Source organism: Hydra vulgaris, chromosome 02 (assembly GCF_038396675.1).
Source record: "Hydra vulgaris chromosome 02, alternate assembly HydraT2T_AEP".
In the NCBI taxonomy this organism is placed as follows: Eukaryota; Metazoa; Cnidaria; class Hydrozoa; order Anthoathecata; family Hydridae; genus Hydra; species Hydra vulgaris.
This window is the reverse complement of record NC_088921.1, coordinates 59210001-59232457: the sequence shown is the minus strand read 5'-3', so window position 1 is coordinate 59232457 and position 22457 is coordinate 59210001. Positions and strand designations below refer to the sequence as shown.

General features: G+C 26.0%; 1 protein-coding gene across 4 annotated transcripts in view; it reads left to right on the top strand.

The window, feature by feature from the left end:
- Window positions 1–22457, top strand: part of LOC100198081 (EH domain-binding protein 1) — a 50995-nt gene that overhangs the window by 17806 nt on the left and 10732 nt on the right. For all 4 annotated transcript variants that reach the window (XM_065791542.1, XM_065791540.1, XM_065791539.1 and 1 more), the window contains exons 11-21: window positions 1276–1324; window positions 1787–2296; window positions 4337–4723; window positions 4814–4897; window positions 5181–5282; window positions 8606–8897; window positions 9809–9919; window positions 10157–10290; window positions 14326–14361; window positions 17898–18018; window positions 20910–21006. In XM_065791542.1, coding sequence (XP_065647614.1) covers window positions 1276–1324; window positions 1787–2296; window positions 4337–4723; window positions 4814–4897; window positions 5181–5282; window positions 8606–8897; window positions 9809–9919; window positions 10157–10290; window positions 14326–14361; window positions 17898–18018; window positions 20910–21006 — 1923 coding nt within the window. The remainder of the gene's footprint in view (window positions 1–1275; window positions 1325–1786; window positions 2297–4336; window positions 4724–4813; window positions 4898–5180; window positions 5283–8605; window positions 8898–9808; window positions 9920–10156; window positions 10291–14325; window positions 14362–17897; window positions 18019–20909; window positions 21007–22457) is intronic.

Below are 22457 nucleotides of genomic sequence, written 5' to 3'. Positions count from 1 at the left end.
TTCAATTTTTTTTTACAATATTTATTTTTATTTTTTAAAATCATATTCCATTTTATCTAAAGAGTTTTACAAAAGTTTCAAAGAAAAGTTGAAAAACTTTTAAAAAGTATAAAGGTTAAAAAAGTTTTAATGAAAAGTTATAAATAGTTTTAAAAAAAAGTTTATTATTTTATTAACAAATTTTTTCTTCAGCCAATCATTAATCCTTTTCTACCTATTGTCAATCAAATATTGTAAATATTTACACAATGAACAATTTGGTTATTAACAAGAAATGTTTACATTGCAAATATTTTTTACTTTTTTTTTTTTTTTACTAAATTGTAAATAACTTGTTAATAGCATACACATGTTCATAAATATTACTTGAAAACCTATTTGAAAAAATATTTGAAAGCTTATTTGAAAACACCTAACAATTTCAATACTTATATTTTTATTTTGAAAGAAAAAAAAATTATCTAATATTACTTCTATTATTATAAATTTATTATTATTATGAAATTTTCTTTAATATTTTCTTTTTTTATATATATATTATTATTTATTATTTCTGCGGAGAATTAATTACATAATTATAAATAAACTACAGACAAGATGTTATGTTAATCTTTATAAAAATTATTTTCCATTGTCCAATTTGCATTATTTACTTTGTATAAGCATAATTCTATTTTGTATCAGCTGTAGTCATTCATTTTTTCAACTGTATCAGATTATTATCAAATACAACCACTTTATTTAAAAACAGCTAATTTTTATATTTATATTTTTTTGTTAAGTTTAAAATATTTTTATTATTGTCCTTCTAGACTAATCCATTTTTAAGCTGGTTATCTTGGTTTAATTAATCCACTTAAAATATTTTGCTGTTTTTAATTATTGTTTTTATGCTACTATATTTGTTGTCAAATGACATGTGATTTATTAACAATATCTATTATTGTTATTATTATTATATTATATTTTTGTTTATAGCTATCTACTCTGTTAAGAAATTTTAAAATTGTGTTTTTGTTATGTCATGTTAATGCGATCTTCAAATTTCTTTTAAATTTTTTGATAGTATAAAGTTCTTAATTAATCCAATTATGCACTATATTGTGTTTTGTTAAGTTTTCATATTTTTCATGTTGTCCAACAAATCTTTTATGGAAAGGAGAAGTATTTTATATATAAGTATTTTATAACGGTTTTTTGCTTTTTGTTTGCTTTTGTCAGTAAAAAAAATATTTGAAAGAAAGTTTATTTTTAAAGTTCATGCTTTGTTTGTAGAGATTTTTCAAGTTTATCACCACAAAATATTTCATACAATAACAAGTTGGTATGTTTTTAAATTTTTCTAATTGACTTCTAAATTAAAAGTTTGTTTTGAAAAATGTATAGCTTTTTTTTTTAAAACATTTTGTTATTACCTTAACTATGCTCAAAAAAGCCAAAACACAATAACTTGAAAAATTGTTGTAACATTTACAGTAGTTCTGCACAGTTACACATGATTTTTTTGCAATTTCATTTTACACAGTAACTCTTGCCTATATTTGTAAACTATATTTGTAAAACCAAAACATAGAAAACACAGCTTTTTCAAAAACAATTTCATCTTCTTATTTTGTATTATAACTAGTAAAATATATTTTATTAAATATATTTAAAACCATCTACTTTTACACATGGATATACTGTGTTGGTTATTTCGATATATTATTATAATTATTATGATTGTTAGAATTATTATAACTGTTATGGTTAATATAGTTATAATTGTTATAGTTATTATAATTAGGCATTTGATGGTTTTGAATATCTTGGGATCCCTAAGATTCTTGATCACAATGATATGGTAAGAACAAATACTCCAGACAAATTAACTGTGATGACATATGTCCATCAAATAAAAGAACATTTTGAAAATAAAACCAAATCAAGCATTTGCTCATTAGTTTCTCAGTATAAGTTTATCACTCACGACGAAGATATGTTTCCAACTCTATCTTTCAACACTCGATCAACACAAAAAGCAGATCAAAAAAAAAAGAAGCAATCAAAAAAATCTAAAACAGATGTCTCTCTGAGGAAAGCTGAAATCGATAGCGTAACAGATGAACATGAAGTTAATTCTATTTTTGAGCAATTAAGACTTTCTGAAAGTCGCATGGAAGTTCAAAAAATAACTAAGCAAATGAATGAGTTCCAGGCTCCGAGACCTAATCTATGTAAAAATATATCTGAAAGTATTGATGAAGATGAAGCTCTTAATTCTGTTATCGGTGATAATGTGAAATCTGAAGAAATGGTAATTTACTTTTAATATTTAGTTTTCATATAATTCTATATAATATAAGCTAAATTTTCTGTTATTCTCATTGTAATTTTATTCATTTTGTTTAATAATGTATTTTTATTCAATTGTCATTTTGCTCTTTTTGCTTTTATTAAACATATTTTTTATTTTTGTTTATCAGTATTTAATAAAGAATTTTACGCTTTATTTTTATGCTTTATTGTTTATGTGCTTTGTCTATTTTTGCTTTTCTATTAGTCTTTATTTTTGTCTAGACTAAATTTGCTTTGTTTAAAAATTGATTTTCATTTATCATTATTTAATTTTGTTATTAGTATTTTGTTCTGTTATGAATTATTTCTTGAAATTTAAAAATATTTATGTTACAGACAAATTACAAAATATTTTTATGTATTTGAATGATCACTCACATAACTAACTATTAATTTTTACTGTTGTTATGACAATCATAAAGTTGGACTTTTTCAGTAGTTCAAGACCATTATTTGAAAGATCACTTATATAGGTATACAGGGTGTTCCCAAACTAATTATTACAAAGTCTAAAAAACTTAATATATTTTTTGTTTTGTTTTATAAAATAAAAAACTTTTTGAAAATCTCAAAACCTCTAAAGATTTTTATTTTGTTCTTCTTTTGTCTCAACATTAACATTATAGTACATTTATAAGCAAAATTTTCTATAAAATTTACCAATTACGGACAAAAATATGGTGTAAGCTTTGTGGCATATGATACCAGGGGCATACCAGATACCAGTTTTACATACTGCTCAGCTGTTTTATGACAGTATTTTCTTAAAAGTGAAGAGTCATTTATCATACTATCACCAAGTTGAAGAATTTCTACAGTCTTCTTTGCATTTTATTTTATTTTATTTTTATATTGTTCTTATTTCAATATTGTAAAAAAAAAGGTTAAATAAAAAATTTCTTTCTTTCTAAACTGTTGCCTGTTTATAAATTTTTTGGTTAGTTGATATATCAAACCAAATTTTTGAATGTAATGTTTGTTTTTAAGAATGGTTTAAAGAATCAATAGTTACTGCATATTACTTATATTAGGTATATATTACCAATTACTAATATCTTGTTACTGCAATTATATTATGTATATATTACTAATTACTAATATCTGCAATTATATTATGTATATGAGTGGCTAATGGCTGAATATTTATTTTCTGAGAAAAATTATTAACAGTTTATAATATTTGTTTCGGAAGAAATTGTTTCTTAGCAACATAAACATTATATACAGGATCGAGTTTGTAACCTTTACTAACATTCTTTATCAAATGTTGGTACTCAAAATTACTCACATAGTTATCTAAAATGTGTGCTGTGGCTTTATTTAGAGTGTTTTAAACAAGTTTTGACTTGAAAAGTTGCTTTACAAAGAAATTTTTAAGTTTTAAAGTGTTTTTTTGTTGTTGTTTAATAAAGTTTATTTTTATTTTCTTTGCATCTCCATGTCTCTGTTTTTTTTTTTGTTTCTGCCTGTATCTCTCTGATTTCTGTTAGAGAATAATTTTTGGTACAAATATAGCATTGTTATTCATAATTGATTTTGATTGGTTGATTTAGGAATGTTATTTTTAAAAGATTTTTGCTCAAAATCTTTTTACATAAAAATATTTTAAGTTTTAAAGTATTTTTACAATTAAGATTACAATCTATTATATAATCTATTTGTTTGTGTGTTATTTAATACTTGAGTGTTTTAAAAGTCATAATCTGTGTGTTCTCATAAAAGCCTTTACTATTTACTAAAGACCTATTTCGGAAAATTGCTCTCCATTCTGGTTACCACACTGCACTGATTAGTTTTGGTGTGTTTAAAAATAAATGTGTACTAATTGGAACCCTTAGGACTCCAGATTATAACCCCAGTTTTCTTTCTAAAATTTAATCCAACACTATATAATAGTTTATTTTTGTAGTTGTTGTTGTTATATTTATTAAAATTTTTTATTGCAGGCTGTTTTATTGTATACTTAAGTTATTTATTAGTTCAAAATTTTTTAATATAGATACTAGAATCTTCTGCAAATAAATGTCAAACAGTAGTTGAAGCAAAAAACACAGATATTGTAGATAGTGTTCCTTCTGAAGATCAATTTTCTCCTATTTCTGATAATGTTTTCGAATCAAAACCTAAACGCAAACTTTCTTTAACTGCTGAGCTAGGACAGAGTCCAATATATGAAAACAGGGAAAACTTTCAGAGTTTGTTGTCAAGTCAAGATTTTTCAGGTGATAATATAAGCAATTTAAGTGATATAAATTCTTCTGAACTAAGAAACAAAAGTTCAACTTCTGATGCAGAAAATGTCAGCAATGAAAACACTCGAGTTAAATCAAGCAGTGATAGTAGTTGCTCCCAAAAGTTCAGTGAGCCTCTATTTACTCCAGAAAAAGTATGACATCTATTTTGCTTCTCTAATAATAAGATATGCAAGAGAAAATAATTTTTTGGTACAAGTTACTTTTCCTTTTTGTGTTTTTAGAATAAGCAAGAAATCATTCAAGAAAGAGCTCGTCAACTTATCAGAGAAGCTCGTCTCAAAGCTAAACACCAAGAAACTGTGACAGTAAGGTCCTTAAAAAACTTAAAATTCATGCACACAATGTTAAACTTTTTACTTATTATTCTATATTTATTAGTTTTTTTAATTTTTAATAATCAAGTTTTTTAATATTATTATTATATATAGTACATAGTTGTTTTATATTATTAGTAATCAATATAAGTTCATATTTTTTATGAATTTAAAAATTCATATGCAACAAAAGGAGTGTGATTGTTGTGTTGTTTCTGTATCTATTGTCACATTTGATATTAAAGTGTATTTGAAACAGAATTTTTTTTTTTAGAGTGAAAAATCTGAAACAGAAGAGGAGGTTATTGCTAGAGCAAAAAGTTTCATTGAGGCTCAGAAAAGAAAAGAAGAAATCCTCCAGCAAAAACTCAATACTGTATTAGTTTTTTATCATGTAAAATTGTGTGTGTCTATATATATATCTATATATATATATATATATATATATATATATATATATATATTATATATGTATATATTATATATAAATCATATATATATATATATATATTATATATATACTATATATATATATATATATATATATATATATATATATATATATATATATATATATATATATATATATATATATATATATATATATATATATATTAAATTACATTATAAACATTAGCATTTACCTAATTCCTGGTACTGCGGGTAACAGTAACATATATATTATATTATATAGCTCTAGTTTATCTATTGAGCACTCTTTCAAGTATACAATATTATACATGACAATATAAAGATATTTTCTTTATTCATATATATACACTTACGTATTACGCTCCTAATAGTTGTTAGTTAAGCACTCTGTATTTGTATATTCAACAATGGATAACATCCAGTTTGATTATTCTCTTAAAAACATACCCACAATGGTAAAAACAAATTATAATATCAAATTAGTAGAAAAAATAGAAAGTTTCATAAAAAGAGTTCGTTGGAAAACTCATTTTTTTCTAAAAAACGAACAAAACAATGAAACAAACGATAATTACGGTTTTAAATCAAAACTAACACCCCCTTAATGTACCGAGCTAAACGACTTTGAAAATGACCTTTTAAATTTAGTAAAATCTATTAAATTCAGAAACATAAACGATCAATTTCAAACAAAAATAAAAAAAGATATTCCTAAAATTGTAACCAGCAAAGAAGTTCACGTATTTGCTGATAAAACCAATAATCTATATAAAATGTCTGCTTAAAGTCACAATAAACTGATGAACGAAAATGTTACAAAAACCTATAAAAAAGCACCAGATAATTTAGAAAAATCAGTCAACCTAGAAGCTAACCAAATAGCTTTAAAACTAAATTTAAATAACCAAATAGAATACCTAGCAAAATCTCCAGCATTTATCACCTTAAAAGACCATAAAGAAAACTTTCAATCAAAACCTGCTTGCCGTCTCATTAACCCGGCAAAAAGCGAAATCGGAATAATAAGCAAAAAAATCTTAGACATTACTAACACATACTTAAGAAATAGCCTAAGAGTAAACCAATGGAAAAATACCACCGACGTTATTAATTGGTTCAACGGCATAGAAGACAAAAATAGTTGTTTCTTCATCCAATTCGACATAAATGAATTTTTTCCATCTATAACTACAGAAATATTTAATAAAGCTGTTTCCTTTGCAAAACAACACACCACAATAACAGACGACCAACTTAGAATTATAACACATAGCCGAAAATCCCTCCTCTACTACAACAATAACACATGGATAAAAAAATTGAACCATGGAAGTTTTGATGTAGCAATGGGCAGATACAATGGCGCTGAAATTTGGGAACATGTAGGGATCTACATTCTCAACGAATTATCTAATATAATTATAAAAACCAACATAGGGCTATACCGTGATGATGGCATGTTGATAATACGCAATTTTAACGGCCAAGAAATGGAGCGAATGCAAAAAAACATAATCCACAAGTTTAAAGACGTCGGATTTCAAATAGACATAAAACAAATCTTAAATCAGTTAACTTCCTTGATGTAACTTTCAATTTAGCCCAAAACACCCATAAGCCTTTCAAAAAATCCAACGATAATCTTCAATATATCCACATATCTTCTAATCACCCACCACAAATTATTAAACACTTACCTAATTCAATATCAAACAGACTATCACAAAATTCCTCCAGCGAAGTTATATTTAATCAATCTAAAAACAAATATGAACAAGCACTAAAAAATAGCGGATACAAAAACTACCCCCTCAAATGTCAGATCAAACAAAAAATACCCTAGAAAAATTGTAAACGCAATATCATATGGTTCAACCAGCCATTTAATAAAAACGTCTCCACAAATGTTGCAAAAATGTTCTTGTATTTTCTAGAAAAAAACTTCCCTAAGACACACAAACTTCACAAAATCTTAAACAGAAACACTGTAAAGGTAAGCTACAGTTGCACTGAAAATATAGAAAAAATTATAAAAAACCACAACAAAAAAATTATCTTCCCTAGAATTGAAAATAATGATCCAAAATGCAACTGTTGAAACAAAGCAGAATGCCCTCTAAATGGTAAGTGCAAATCCACAGATATTATATATAAATGCATCATCGCAGCAAAAAACTAACCCAGCAAAGTTTATATAGGATTAACGGAAGGTGAGTGGAAAACCAGATACAACAACCACAAATCATCATTCAACAATATTAAATACAAAAATTCTACCGCCCTATCAAACTATATCTGGGATTTAAAAAACAATTTTAATGAAACCCTTATGCTAACATGGTCTATTCTCAAATCAGTACCCCCCTACTCAAATATTTCCAAAAGATGCCCACTATGTCTGTATGAGAAATTTACTATTATATCATATCCAAAACCAGAAGAACTGTTAAATAAGAGAACCGAAATTATATCAAAGTGCTTCCACGAAAATAAATTCTTATTAAAAAATTACAAAGCTCGCTACAAACCTGACTAACAACTATAAATAAAAATAACTATACTAATCTGCTCCATATATCTCTAGGCTAACTAATAAATTACTCACATACACAGCTTTTGTAATATATTTCATAATATTATGTATATTATTATATCAATTTTAATTCTTATTTTCTTATTTTTATTTTCTTATTTTTTATTACACAAATAATACATATTAACACATAAAAAATATTTTAAACAACATTAAGCATATAACTATTTCACAATTATTAGCCAACTAAAAACAAATTAATAATATTATTAACCTAACTACTAATCAATTTCCGTCCCGTAACGATCTAAAATACAAATATAAACCGTAACGTCCACTAAACAAATCGTAGCAAAATTAAACTTTTACTACTTGCCTGATGATTGTGATAACACATGAAACTCAGAGTTGCAATATTAAATTATATTATAAACATTAGCATTTAGCTAATTCCTGGTACTGCGGGTAACAGTAACATATATATTATATATATATGTATATATTTATATATATATATATATATATATATATAAATATATATATATATATATATATATATATATATATATATATATATATATATATATATAGACACACACACACACACACACACACACACACACACACACACACACACACACACACACACACACACACATATATATAGACACACACACATACACACACACACAAACATCTACTCTTGAATACAAACAAAGTAACATTATTTATAGGAAGAGGATCGTAAATCACTGCTTCGATCTAAAGCAACACATTTGCTTGAACAAGCAAAACTAAGAGGCTCGTTAACTAACATTGATCGTAGCTGTAGTCCTAGTAGTGTAGATGCTGAAGACACAAAAAACATACCTGTTGCTGCAAGTAGTCAAGAAGGTATTCAAGAAGTTAGTCAAGCAGGTAGTCAAGCTGCAGATTTTAAAAAAAATCCATTTACCCTTGTTAAAAAGAGAAGAGTAAAGTCATTGCAGATAAAAAAAGTTGGGAAAGAAGTCGAAGAATCAAAAGGTTTAAATTAATATTCAATAATTTTTAAAGATATTTTATTTTCATACCTAAACATACATGTATGTTTAAGTGTGAAAATAAAATATGATGTATAAATGTCTCCATTATTTCATATATTATAGATGTCTTTATTATAGATATACATATATTTCCATTTATAAGACCTCTTACCATAAGTACCTTTTAACAAACTTAACAAGATTAATTTAAATAATTTTTTGAAACTTAGCTTATCTTAATAGTTCAAATTTTTTTGTGAAATTAGATTTTAGTCTTCTTGCTGTAAACGGGGTAGTGGTGTAGTGGTAGAGCACTCACTTTATAAGCGACAGGTTCTGAGTTCGATTCCCACCACATCCCTGGTAGAACCGCGCTCAACTTGATTCTCTGCGCAGTGGCCTTGTTCGTCAAGGTTTGTGTTTCGGAATTATAGAGTTGAGAGAGGGTTATATCCATCAGTAGCCTCCTCATCTGTAGTGTTCTTCTCGGCCTTTGGGAGGTGAATTACAAAAAAAAAAAAAAAAATTATTTTTATGCTGATTCTCAAATATTTTACATGAATTTGCTGACGAAGTACTTTTTATGTAATTAAAGTGTGAACATGATATAATTATCTTTAAAAAAAAATGTAATGCTTAAACTCAATAATTTAAGATGACATCGTTTTCATAAATATAAATCAAGACATTGCAGTCTATACTATTTTTTATCTCAAAATCTGTTTAAAAGCTTCTAGAGAGTATTTGCTAAAATAAAGTCACCATATTTCACACAAAGTGTTTAAATTTTTTTCACTCTTCCATGATGAATGAATATTGTTTGCAAATAGATCTCCATTTACTCAAGTTGGGATACTAATAATCTGTTATCTTACTTTTAAATACAACATTATTACAAAATATTTATTATAGAAAAAAGAAAGCTCACAACACATAAGGACGCAGCATCTTATGCTGACTCACGCAAGGTTCAGTTTGATACGTTTGGAGAAAATTGCCGCCATAAGCCTAAACGTGATGTTGGTGAGTTCTTTATTTTTCTTATTATCTATATTGTGTTTTATAAGATATAAATTATTTTTTGTAAACATTATTTTCATAAATGTTATTTTTATTATTTTAATAGTTTATTAAGAAAAAATAACAAGTTCTAAAAAAGATATTTATTAAAAACAAATTTACTCTTGCTTTTCATCTTTGCATATTTTTAATCTCTGAAAACCAGCCAGATTAATAGAAACTCTAAATTCAAAATTTTAGCTGCTGAAATAGCAGCAGAATTGGCAAAAATGAAGCGAGAAGAAGAACAAGAACTTAATTCAGTCGACTTACATCAAGCAGATCCATCTGGAGAAGATAGTGATCAAGCAGTCACAGATGAAGAAGTTGATGTTGTAAGAAATTAATTTATTCTTTGGGGTAAAATTCCTCATCATCAACATTATCATTATCATCAACATCATCAACATCATTGCTATCATCAGTATTTGTCTCAGTTAGTTATTGCTATATAGTCGTTGACAGTATTTTGGACCTTAGTTGTATTGCTTAAGGTTTTTTTTGTTAATTACTAAATAGAAAGATATAAAAAAAATTATTTTCAAAAGTAACATTTTTTTCTAAAACTATTTTTTTTTTCAAGAAAAAACAGACATTTAAAAATAAATGAATATAAAATGTATATTTTATCATGGTTTCAAAATTAGTAGGTAGTAATTATATATCTATGCTTTTTTAATCCAAAAAACCTGATGAAGAAATAACTATAAAAACAAACATGCACAACCTTTCTGTGATTTGAAGTATAAAGAAGTTGACAATAAGTAGAAACAGAGGAGAATATAAATGTTCTTTTTTACAACCTGAAATGTTTCTGAAAATAAATTTTTAAATAAATAAATGTAAGCTTTTATATTTAAACCAAATTAATGCGTTTTTTGCAAGTCTCTCTCTATGTGAATTAATAAATTAAAACAATTAAATAATACCAAACAAATTGGAAACAAGTTGGGAAATCTTGTTTCTAAATATCCAAACTTTTGTATATAATTTTGTTAAATTAAAAGTTTATTGTTTATTTTGTTAAAGAAAAAAGAGTATCTTATTGCTCACCTTAGAAAAGAATTTTATTTTAAAGTATGGATAAAAAAATATTTACTTTAGTAATAGATCTCATAATAAGCTATAATGTTTTATCAAGTACTTTTTATATAAACGTATTTTCTCTATTATTATTATATTTGATATTTAATACTTTCTGCATAACATTTTTGTTCTTGTATGCTAATGTGTGAAAGTAAAACGTTTACATCGTATTCACAATAATGTTTTTTCTTAGGCGTTCACTGCTTGTGTGTGACCACTTAGCAAGTTTATGTGCCAAAGTTTTTATTTCAGTTTGTAAAGTATAAAATATCTGGTGTTTTTAGTAGTATTTATTTAAGTCCTTTTTTTTTTTTTTAAACAAATTCACTCCCAACAAGGCTACAAGCAACAACTAAATAAGTTGATAGTTAATTAAAAATTAAGTTGGAATTTATGTTAGATTTTGGGATTTGGAATTTGGAAAAAACAAAGAAAAGAGTTAAAGAACATGATAGCAGGTGGAATGTTTGATTTGTACAATTTACAATTGCATGAGTCAGGAAAACATGAAGACTGTAGTGAGTTTTCCAGAACATCGATGTTCAAGAAAAAAAAGCTAGATAAATAAAAGTTTTTTAAGCATGTCAGTTAAAATAAAAGTCACATATGTTTTGGTTTTCGAATTAAGTGATGATAGTTCACTTGAGCAATGTTTACGGCAGTGTTTGTAAAAAAAGAAAGAGATTCAATATTATGGCAATAAGGCTGAGACTCAAGCTTAGCAGGTAGACTAGGTCTAACAATTTTTATAATATTTTTTTGAACCCTGTTTAAAAGAGAGAAAGGCTCATTAGAAGAATCAGATAAAATTTGTATTCCATAAAAATAAAATAGGAAATTCATTAAGGTAGAAAATGGAATCAAGAATAAGAAAATGGCATACTATATTTGCGATGGATTGTATACATATTTTCCATGAAAGGTCAATAGTGTAGTATTGTGGTTAGAATGGAATGGTTCAATAACTTTTAAAATTATTTTAAGGTACACCATAGGACACAAGCTTATGAAGATAACCAGTACGCCAGACCTTATAAAAAGCCTTTGATATCTCAAGAACAATCTTGTTCTTGACATATCAAGTAGTAGCCAAGCCAAGTGTGATTAAAGTCATCAATAACAACAATAATGGCTGAGAGATAAAGAAAAAGTGTTTGGTCTATTTAATCAAAAAAAGTGCAATCTTGGGAAGAAGTGGAACAATAATAAAAAGAGAAAAGTGATTAAGTGAAGAGGTATTGAACCAGATGCACATAAAAGAACAATCATAGGATTCAAATCTGATTTTGCAACAAATAGGTGATTTGAAATGTAATAATTTACCATCAATACCAAAATTCGAAGATGAAACAACCAAATTTAACTTAGTCTTACAAAGAGTAAGTATGCGAGTTTTGCAAAATGTAAGATTTAACTGATTTACTTACTTAAGTTACATCAAAGACTATGAATGATAATTGATTTTGTGATATCTACTGCCAGCCGGCTTCAGAACCATTAAACTGAGTTTTAGAGCTGTATTCACATTTTCTGCTATCCCTAAAGTTTTTTTTTTAGGAGCCTTTTTCAGATGCATTTAAAATCAACCTAGGATGAGTATTTTTATTGAGACACTCTCTAGCCTTCACTCAACAGAAAACCTGAAGCAGGAGGTGTTAAGTCAGAACTAACTTCTTAGTGTTGTTTGCCCAGAAAAGCAAACCCTACATATCATCTATTTATTACTATGTGTAAATACTTTAGGTGTATGTAATTTACATATAATCTGGTTAGATTTAAAGTTATGTAAATCATTTAAGCACTTTATAGTATACAATCAAACATATTGAAAAAACAAAAAGGAATGATGTTTGTTTTTACACAAGTTATTATTTAAAATGTAGACTTCATGTAGGCTGCTAATAAAAAGTTTTACATTTAAAATTGTAAAACTTTTTGTTTTATAATTTTAAAATGATTTTATTTATAGTGCCCTTAAAGATTTAACATAGAATAAAAATTGAGTTAAGTCCAAACTAAAGTTATTGACTAAAAATATAAATAAAAAACCACTTAATCAGCTAGTATATATTATTAATTAGTTTGTGTCTTTCAATAATAAACTTCATATAAATTTACTCAAAAGAATTTATGCACTTTTTGCATATATGTTAATGTATATGCTATTGCTACGTATAAGATTTTCATAAATTAACTTATAATGCATTTTTATCATAATGCAAAAAACTTTATTTAGTAGTTTTGGATGAATAAATTTTGTGCAGGCTATTGAAAAAAATGGTTAAAAATAAAGACTTAATCATATTGCAAAAGTAAACAACATTGCAATAACGAACAAAAAAGTTGCAATAACAAACAAGGGGTACTTTACTAAACAAACATGTTGCAATACAGAACATTTAAGTTGAATTATTGCACATTTGAGTGACATTTAAGAGACATCTCTTCATCATCATCATCATTATCATCATCATCATCATCATCATTTTTAGGGTAAAATAAGTTGGTAATAATATCTTCAGGGTATAATAATTTGGGTAAAATAGTGTCCATATTTGTTTCCATATTCTTTCTGCTTGACATTTTTCTTATTTTATCTATTACTGCTATCAGTCATTACCAATCAGTCATTACCAGTCATTATCAATCGTTACCAGTCATTTTCAATCGTTACCAGTCGTTACCAGTTGTTATTAGTTGTTTGATGTATTAGTGATACAGAAATATTAGTTTTATAAATAATTATGTTCATTTGCAACATGTTTTAATGTTAATAAGTGTTTATGTATCTCACATTTTCAACAGTGACAAAGTGACAGATCTTATTGATATATTTTAATATATGATATCATATCACAAGTTCTGATGTAACACAAAAACATGTTTTTTGACTTTTTCCTATTTTTTGTGCTGCACGCACAACTTTTAATGAATAATTTTGATATGTTACAATTATTCATTAAAGTAAATAATTGTATTATATTCTATAATGTGGCTTTTTGTTTAAGCTTTTTAAATTCTTTTATTTAAAAATTACTTTTATATATAACAGCAAAAAAAGTTCTATTGAATTTTTTTTATTTTTTTATTTTTATTGAACTGTTTATAAAAACATTCTTAAGCATGAATACCTGTTTAAATAGTTAAATGAGATGACCAAGTTTAACACCATGTTTTATAATATTTAACAAATTAAACGCCTTACTTACATGTAAACAACCATAATTACAACCTGAGTTTCAGAAGTTTTTGTATATTTATTTCTTAATTTTTTCTATTTTTAGCCTGTTGATGATTACTTTTATGAGCTTGAAAATTTTGTAAGTATTTTAAACAATATTGTTTATTATTTTACTTTGCTTTAATTCTTTATATATATATATTCATCTTCAAATAAATTATATATATATATATATATATATATATATATTCATCTTCAAATTGTTTTTATCTTTTTTATTCTATTTTTTATTCTTTTTTTATAGTTGTTTTAAATAAGAACGTATTGTTTCATAAATGTGTGATGCTTTGTTATAAAAAAATGTGAGGTGTATGAGAATGGTCATTAAATTAAATCCTATGAAATCTGTTAATATCATTTTAAAAAATTTACTAGTTAAAAGTAATCAATGGATTATTTATTTTTTGGAAAAGACTTAAAAAGTATGCTTATATTTAAAAAACAAAGAAAAACTTGTTTCTTAAAGAATAATTTTAAATTCCTTTGACATGTCAAAGGAAAATGTTTAATGAATTGCAAGAAAATTTTCAATGGAATTGCAACAAAAAAGCAACTTTTGGTTATATTAATTAAACAGGAAATATTTAGATAACATATAGATAAAAAAATGTTCATTTTTATAAGAAAATTTTCACAGAATTTGTTCTTAAAATTTGTTCTTAATTTAGGACTTTTTATTTTGTAAAATTAAAGGGATTTTAAAGTGCCAAGGCAAGTTGACTTCATATTACAAAGAATGTTTAAAAAAAAAGCATCTTTAATTCTAAAGAGTTTTAATATATGACGTAATTGTAGAATTTCAAATTTCAAATCTAGTAATTTTTCATAATTTTTTTTCTACATAAATTTTTTTTTCTTCATAAATTACTAAAGAATTTGTTTAGTTAATCTATTTTCTAATTTTTGTAAAACATTTGTGATATTTTGAACTTGTTTATTCCTATAAATTGGTTTTGTGTTATCTTTAATGTTATTAAGTGATTATTAAAACTACTTTCAATTAAAACATTAAAATTAAAAAGGAGTAGCCAATGAAGGATTTTGATCCCGGAATATGTAATTCACATTAAAAAAAATTTTCAAACAAAAAATGTATATATTACACAATTATTATTATTAAATTATTATTAAACAAAAAATGTATATATTATATGTATGTATTATGTATATATAAATGTATATGTTTATATAAACTTATAATTATATCAAAGATATTTATAAAGATTCCTGACAATCATTATTGTTTATTTAATAAAAATTTTTAAATTCTATAAGTTTCTTTAATAAAATTTAAAAAAGCAAAGATATTAGATTAGTTATTAAGATATTAAATTATTTTTTATTCTTAATTTATAAACAAATATGTATAGAGATTTAGTGAAAAATAATAACGTATTTGCATAAGCAAGTAAAAGGGAATTGTATGTAAAAAAAATACACAATGATGTAATTTTTTATAATAAAACTCTAAAGAATTAAATGCGCTTAAATAAATTATAAAGTTTGTAGTTTGCGTCAAAAAAGATTTAAAATTAAGAGTAACACGAAAATGAATATAAAATGGCACAAGTAAATGGCACAAGAGGCGCTAGCTTTTTAAAGCAGTGCCCATTATAGTATTTATAGAAAATAGAAATAAAAGCAACATTACGATGATGTGATAATGGTTGGAGGTTGGCTGCAAGACCAACTATGTTTCCAATGCATTTTTGCACCACAAAGTGAAAGGACATCCTCAAAGATCCAGTCTAGATATGGCAACAATATTCTATATAAGGACGGGTTTGAGATTTATAGAGATAAAGAATTGAATCTGGAGTAAAAAAGTGGTGATTACAATAAAGAAATGCAACCTCAGGAAATGTTAATTTTGTAATGGATTTGATATATGGTTTTCAAGAAAGATTGGAGGTAAGAGTTAATTCTAGTAGACAAAGAGTAGCTACCTAAAATGTGAGTATTTCTGTTAGATCGTTAATGTAAATTTAAAAAAGTAAAGGGCAAGGATAGAATCTTGAGGAACCCCTGAAGTTACAGGGTATGAAGAAGAGTGCTTTCCATCGAGGACAACTTTAGTACTACGATTGGTAAGGAAGGGTTCAATAATCGTAAAGATGTTACCTGGTACACCGTAAGAAGAGAACTTATGGAGAAGACTAGCATGTCAAATTTTATCAAAGGCTTTAGAAATGCTGAGAGCAATAGCCTTAATCTCTCCACATCTATCTAATGCACGATAAAACCTATCAGTTATTACTGTTACTAAATCAGTAGAATGAGAAGATCAAAATTCATATTGATGATCAGAAAGAAAGTTATTAAATTTAAGATTAAAAACTAAAGAAACCACTTTAGATACAGAAACTGAAATGATACAAATGTCAAGCAATGGATCAACCTGTTTGTCGGCTATATCAGATAGAATGTGATTAATGGAACCAAGAGATAAGATTGATGAAAAGTTCTTAGCAAACATTTCAGCTTTGTCTTTAGGTGAGGTAAAAAAATCTGAACTATGCAAGAGAAGAGGAAAAACAGATTTGTTGTTGTTATAGACACTGTTTCTCTAGAAGTCTCTGGAGCCTAATTTTTTAGATGAAATACAAGATTTTGTGACCTGAGAATAGATGTCTTTGGAGTTAGACAAAACCTTTTTACAATGGTTTCTAGCAATAGTAAGCAGACGTCTGTTTTCAGGAGAATTGTTTTGGCGATAGATATGGAAGTAATGGTTACGATTGGAAATTGCAGCAGCACAATGAGAGGAAAACCATGGAGAAGAGTGACTTGACTTGAAATCATTGTGAGCAAATATGAGATTCCATGTCAGCCTTTATAATCAGCCTGAATCTAAGAAGTTACATAAGAAGCACAATGTGTCATTTATTTTGGCATTTGGATGCACAAAAGTTTAATAAGTTCACATTTGATTAAAGTTTAATTAGTCTTGTGAAATTTTATTTTACAGAATTAGAGTTGTCTGGAGTTTATTGAGATTTTTCCCTTTTTATTTCTCTGTTATAATCACAAAAATCAGTTTTACCTTTTGAATTAATTTACACTATTGTTTTTAGAATATTTAAACTTTTACCATTTTGAACAATTTATTATCTTCATTTTATACTCAAAAGAAATTAGATTGTAAATTATTGTTCATTGAATATATTATTTTTAACAATCTATTGAGTTTTTTCAAACAATTGAGTTTGTTCTCTAAGTTGTTTCATAACATTCTATTAATACTTTTATTAATAGTTAAATAATTTCTAATGATTTTGATAAAAAAATTTAATTGACTATTTTTTAATAAAATTTTTTATAGTTTTATTTTAAATTAATTAGTATGAGTTTTATTAATTAATAATTTTGAATTCATGATTTATTTTATTTTTCACGTTTTAATTTAATTAATTTATATTTATCAGTAATATTATTAGAATTAAAATCAATAATATTTTTGCTATTATTATTTCTATCGGTAATATTTAAACTTTTCTGTTAATGTCTATTAATAGATTAATATAATGAATAAATTCAATATATTATATTTATTTTCTTTTGAATATTCATTCAGTTATTATTTGTTTTTGATTATATTTATAAATAAAACTTTAGAACTTGCGATCTGCTGGCGAGTATTACAACAGTGAATTAACAGAACTCCATAAAGAAACTAAGGCCTTGGACTCAGTTGCCCAAAAACTTGAACATGAACTTAGAAAAGCCATGTCAGAAGGTATTATTTAAAATATGTTTATCTGGAATAAGTGGGGGTCATAACAAATGACACTCTTTAAGCTATTAAAAATGAACAGAAAATGGAAATGACTAGAAATGTGAAATACTATCATATAATTTAGTACGCAAAAGTTACAGCATTAAAGTCCTAAATTTTTTTCAAAAATTAACTTTTTTAATGATAACGTTTACTTTTTATAACTTCTAAACAAAACAACTTTGTCAGACTTAATCAAAGTTTTCAAATATGGTAATATAATATATATATATATATATTATATTATATTAAGAATGTCGATTACCAGTAAATTAGACATAAATGGGGATTGTCCTGCCTGCCAAAATACAGCATTAGTAACAGAAAATGTTCAATGTTTCGTATTTCAAGGTTTAATCAAGGTTTTATGTTTTTTGCCCATCTATTTCAAAAGAAGATAGAGTAGCATGCAAAACCACACTTTCAAATTTTCTTCTCCCTTTAACTAAGAAAAACCTTCTGTTCTTTTGTGATGTCTGCCTAACCAACTTCGAAATAAGTGTATCTAAATCAGAAGCATTGAGGCTTGAACACTCTAGAATGCAATGTTACAGAAATCAAAACTGAGCTCAATGAAATAAAACAACTGTTAAAAAATTCTCAAGTGATACTAAATTGGAAAATAATAATTTATGGTTCAACAAAGAAAGGTTAAATACAGTGAAAACTCCAACACCAGATTCTCTCTTAGTTATAGGAAAAATGTCTGATGAAAAAGTTAACAAAGATAACATAGGTATAATCAAAAATATAGTCATGAATAATAATATTTAATTGAAAAACTCATAAATCAGGTGATCTTGCCCTAGTATGTAACTCTGAAGAATCTAAAGACCAATTATTGAATTCTCTCAAAGACACAAACAATCAAATAAAAATAAAATCATTTATTAAAATAAATTCCTATAACTAAGAGAGAATCTGGTGTTGGAGTTTTCATATATAAGTTAGACATGCAAAAAATTATTATCAGAAGTTTACCTAAGGAATATAATGAAAATGAAGTTGTTAATATGCTGCACACACAAAACAGTTTTATCCAAGAATTTAGCAAGGTGAACAACATCAAAGATCATTTGAAAATAGAAGCTATCAAACCGATAAAAAATAAGCCATCAATGTTTTAAGTGTTTGCGAAAGTAAAATATTACAAGAAGGTTTTCAATATTATAAAAACAAAGTAACACTTGGATTAACTTCTTGCAGAATATATGACAAACTCTATGTAATGTGTTGTTTTAACTCTCAAAGCTTTGGACATTTTGCAAAGGAATACAAGAAACAAGAACCCATATGTGCTAAATGTAGCGAACAGATCACTAATTTTCATTTGCATTTATAGACTAATATTTGTCTCTTACATAACATTTCTGGATGAATTCATGGATTTACTTGAAACGATAGTATCAACAGGTTGCAAATATATTATAGCGTGTTGTATAAACATGCACTTAGATACTAAAGAACTATTTAGCAAAAGCTTCAAAGAAATACTAGATGTACTAAATCTAACACAAAGAACCAACTCATAAAATGGGACACATACTAGATGTAGTAATAAACAAGCCAGATGAAATAATGTCTTGAATACATATCTAAATGGATGAGTGAATCATTCTTACATATTAACCAATTGAAAAAAAAAATAATAATTATTGCATCACCTAGCATTCAAAAAGATATTATTATTATTAAAGGTACTTTTATTAACAAGTAATGCATTAGACTTGTTGACTTAGCAAAAAAGTTTAGGGGGGATACTTGACAATGAATTATCTTAAAAACACAAATAGATAAGATTTTTAAAAACTGCTACAATATATTGAGCAAAATGTACAAAATAAAATAATTCTTATCACACAAAGATTTGTGTACCATAGTATGTTCACTAATATTTGCACAGCAAGATTATTGCAACTCCCTCTAATTTGGAATTGAAAAGTGCAGCAAAACTGGTATTTAAAACTAGAATAGAAAATCATGTAAACAACCAGGAATTTAACAAATTGCATTGGCTGAAAATTAGAGAAAAAATATATTTCAAGGTCCTTTTAATAATGCACAAATCTATTATACTGGAAGCACCAATGTCATCAATGTAATTTAATTCACTACTCATCGTCAGAAAGAACACAAAAATTAAAGGAAACAAAATGCAGCAATCGTTTTGGTAATCGAGCATTATCCCACTATGTTCCTAAACTTATAAATAAACTTCCAAATCCATGACATTATTTGGAAATGAAACAGTGGACATGAAAAAAACTCAACTATTTATAAGAAAAAACTAAAATCTTATTTAATGATGAATAGTGAACTATTCCACCAGAAAATTCTTGAATGTTAAATTAAAATCTCTTGAACATTAATATTAAAAATTTTTTTTTTTACTATTATAATAATTTGTTGCAAAGCTGAGCAAGTGTTTTATCCTCTATTCTCGCAAAACACAGCTATGGGTAAAAAATATATATACATATATGTCAATTTAAGTGATCAATAATTACTGATATTAAAATTGACTTGAGGCATTTTAAACACTTGAGGGAGCTTTCCTGTGTAAGGTTGTTATTATGAAGTGTATTAGGTAATTATTGCACAAAATATAAGCACAAAAATTTGATATTTCTGATAACCGTAAAATATGATCCGAGGACTTCATTACATATATTGACTGAGGGTTTGGTAGTATGTTTTTGTCAAAACATTCATACTCCTAGCCAAAACATTATTATTGGCTGTATAAATATTTGGCAATTGTGTATAAGTATTATACTTGTGTACATGAATATTTTATATGTGATTATAAATATACTGTGTGTATAAATGTTTTATAAAATTAATTTTTGCAGGTATTAAAGAGGAGGAAGAGGATTTGTTGCAAGAATGGTTCAACTTAGTTAATAAAAAAAATGATATAATTCGAAGACAAAATGAAATAGCTTTGTTGTATGTCTATGCTTTTTTAATTAAAAAATATTGTAATATGATAGTAACAATATTAAAACTAATATATATATATATATATATATATATATATATATATATATATATATATATATATATATATATATATATATATATATATATATATATATATATATATATTAGGGGTATTCAAAAAAAGTGAATTTTCAAATCTAAAAAACCATACCCCCTAAATTTGGGGCAAATGTATAAAAAATGAGCCTCGCAAAGTTTGAGCGCTGTCCGATCACTTTTTTCCCCCCTCAAGTTAAAAATTTAGGGGAAAATTGACCGAAAAGTGGTAATTTTTGGGCGCCTTGAGGGAGGGGTAATTTTTTTTTTTTTTCAAATTTTTTTTTCCTGCTATTTGTATATAGGCCTATATTTTTGTTTAAAAATATATGGTTTTTTTCCTACTTCTCAAAAATCTATGTTTGGTATTGAAAATCATGAAAATCAGAATTTTTGTAGTTAAAGTTGAGCAAGAATAAATAAAATTATAAATTTATATTCAAGTTTTATAACAGAAAAAAAAATTTACAAATCTAATAATAATCAAGTTTAACTCTTTATCTTTTTTCGCATCACACCAAGTCCATCATTAAACTTAATCTTTGAAATTGTACCGGATTTTTGTTCTTGTGATCTGAATACAGATCGAACTTTGTCCACAGTTAGCAATCTGTTGTGCTTTTCAGTTTCATCAGAATATCTATGAATATACTGCCCCATCATACCTATTGACCGTTCTGAATGGTCATTTACAAAAATCAAAGTTTCAGCATATTTTTGAAAACTTTTGAAGCATGACTGAGTATGCCAATAGTTTGGTGGAAGTGAGAGCCAGTCTTGAACTCGTTGCTTATCAAACCCAATCATGTCAAAAATCAGGTAAGAAAAGACATCAACCAAGGCAGACAAGGATGGTGGTTTTTTCCCAATTTTTGTATTCATTTTATAAATTTCCTTGATATCTTGCTTTACTTTATTCTCAGGCTTATAATAGTCAGAACTAGGCATATCAAATGACAGAATTGCTGATGCAATTTTTGCCTTTTCCTCCGATGCTAACTCATCATCTAGCAAAGCTAAAGGTATCATTGTTGAATCCAAATACCAACAGTGTTTATACTGAGACTCTAATACAGCATCAACAGCTATTGGGTTTGTACATACCTTCTTGTACAGATGCATTTGATGTATGGCTGTAATGTCAAGAAAAGGAGCTTTGATGACATCCTCAGATTGTAGATACCATTTTGCATAAAAGCAAACAATAAATTCTGTAATAAGCTTATTTTCAATTTTCAGTTTATCATTTTCCTGAACAAACGTAAGTTGATTGGATAAAAGCCGAAGCTTTAGATAATAAATTGCTTTTCCTAAAAATCTTACATGATGAATAGCACCAGTTTTTCTTACTTTATATGTTA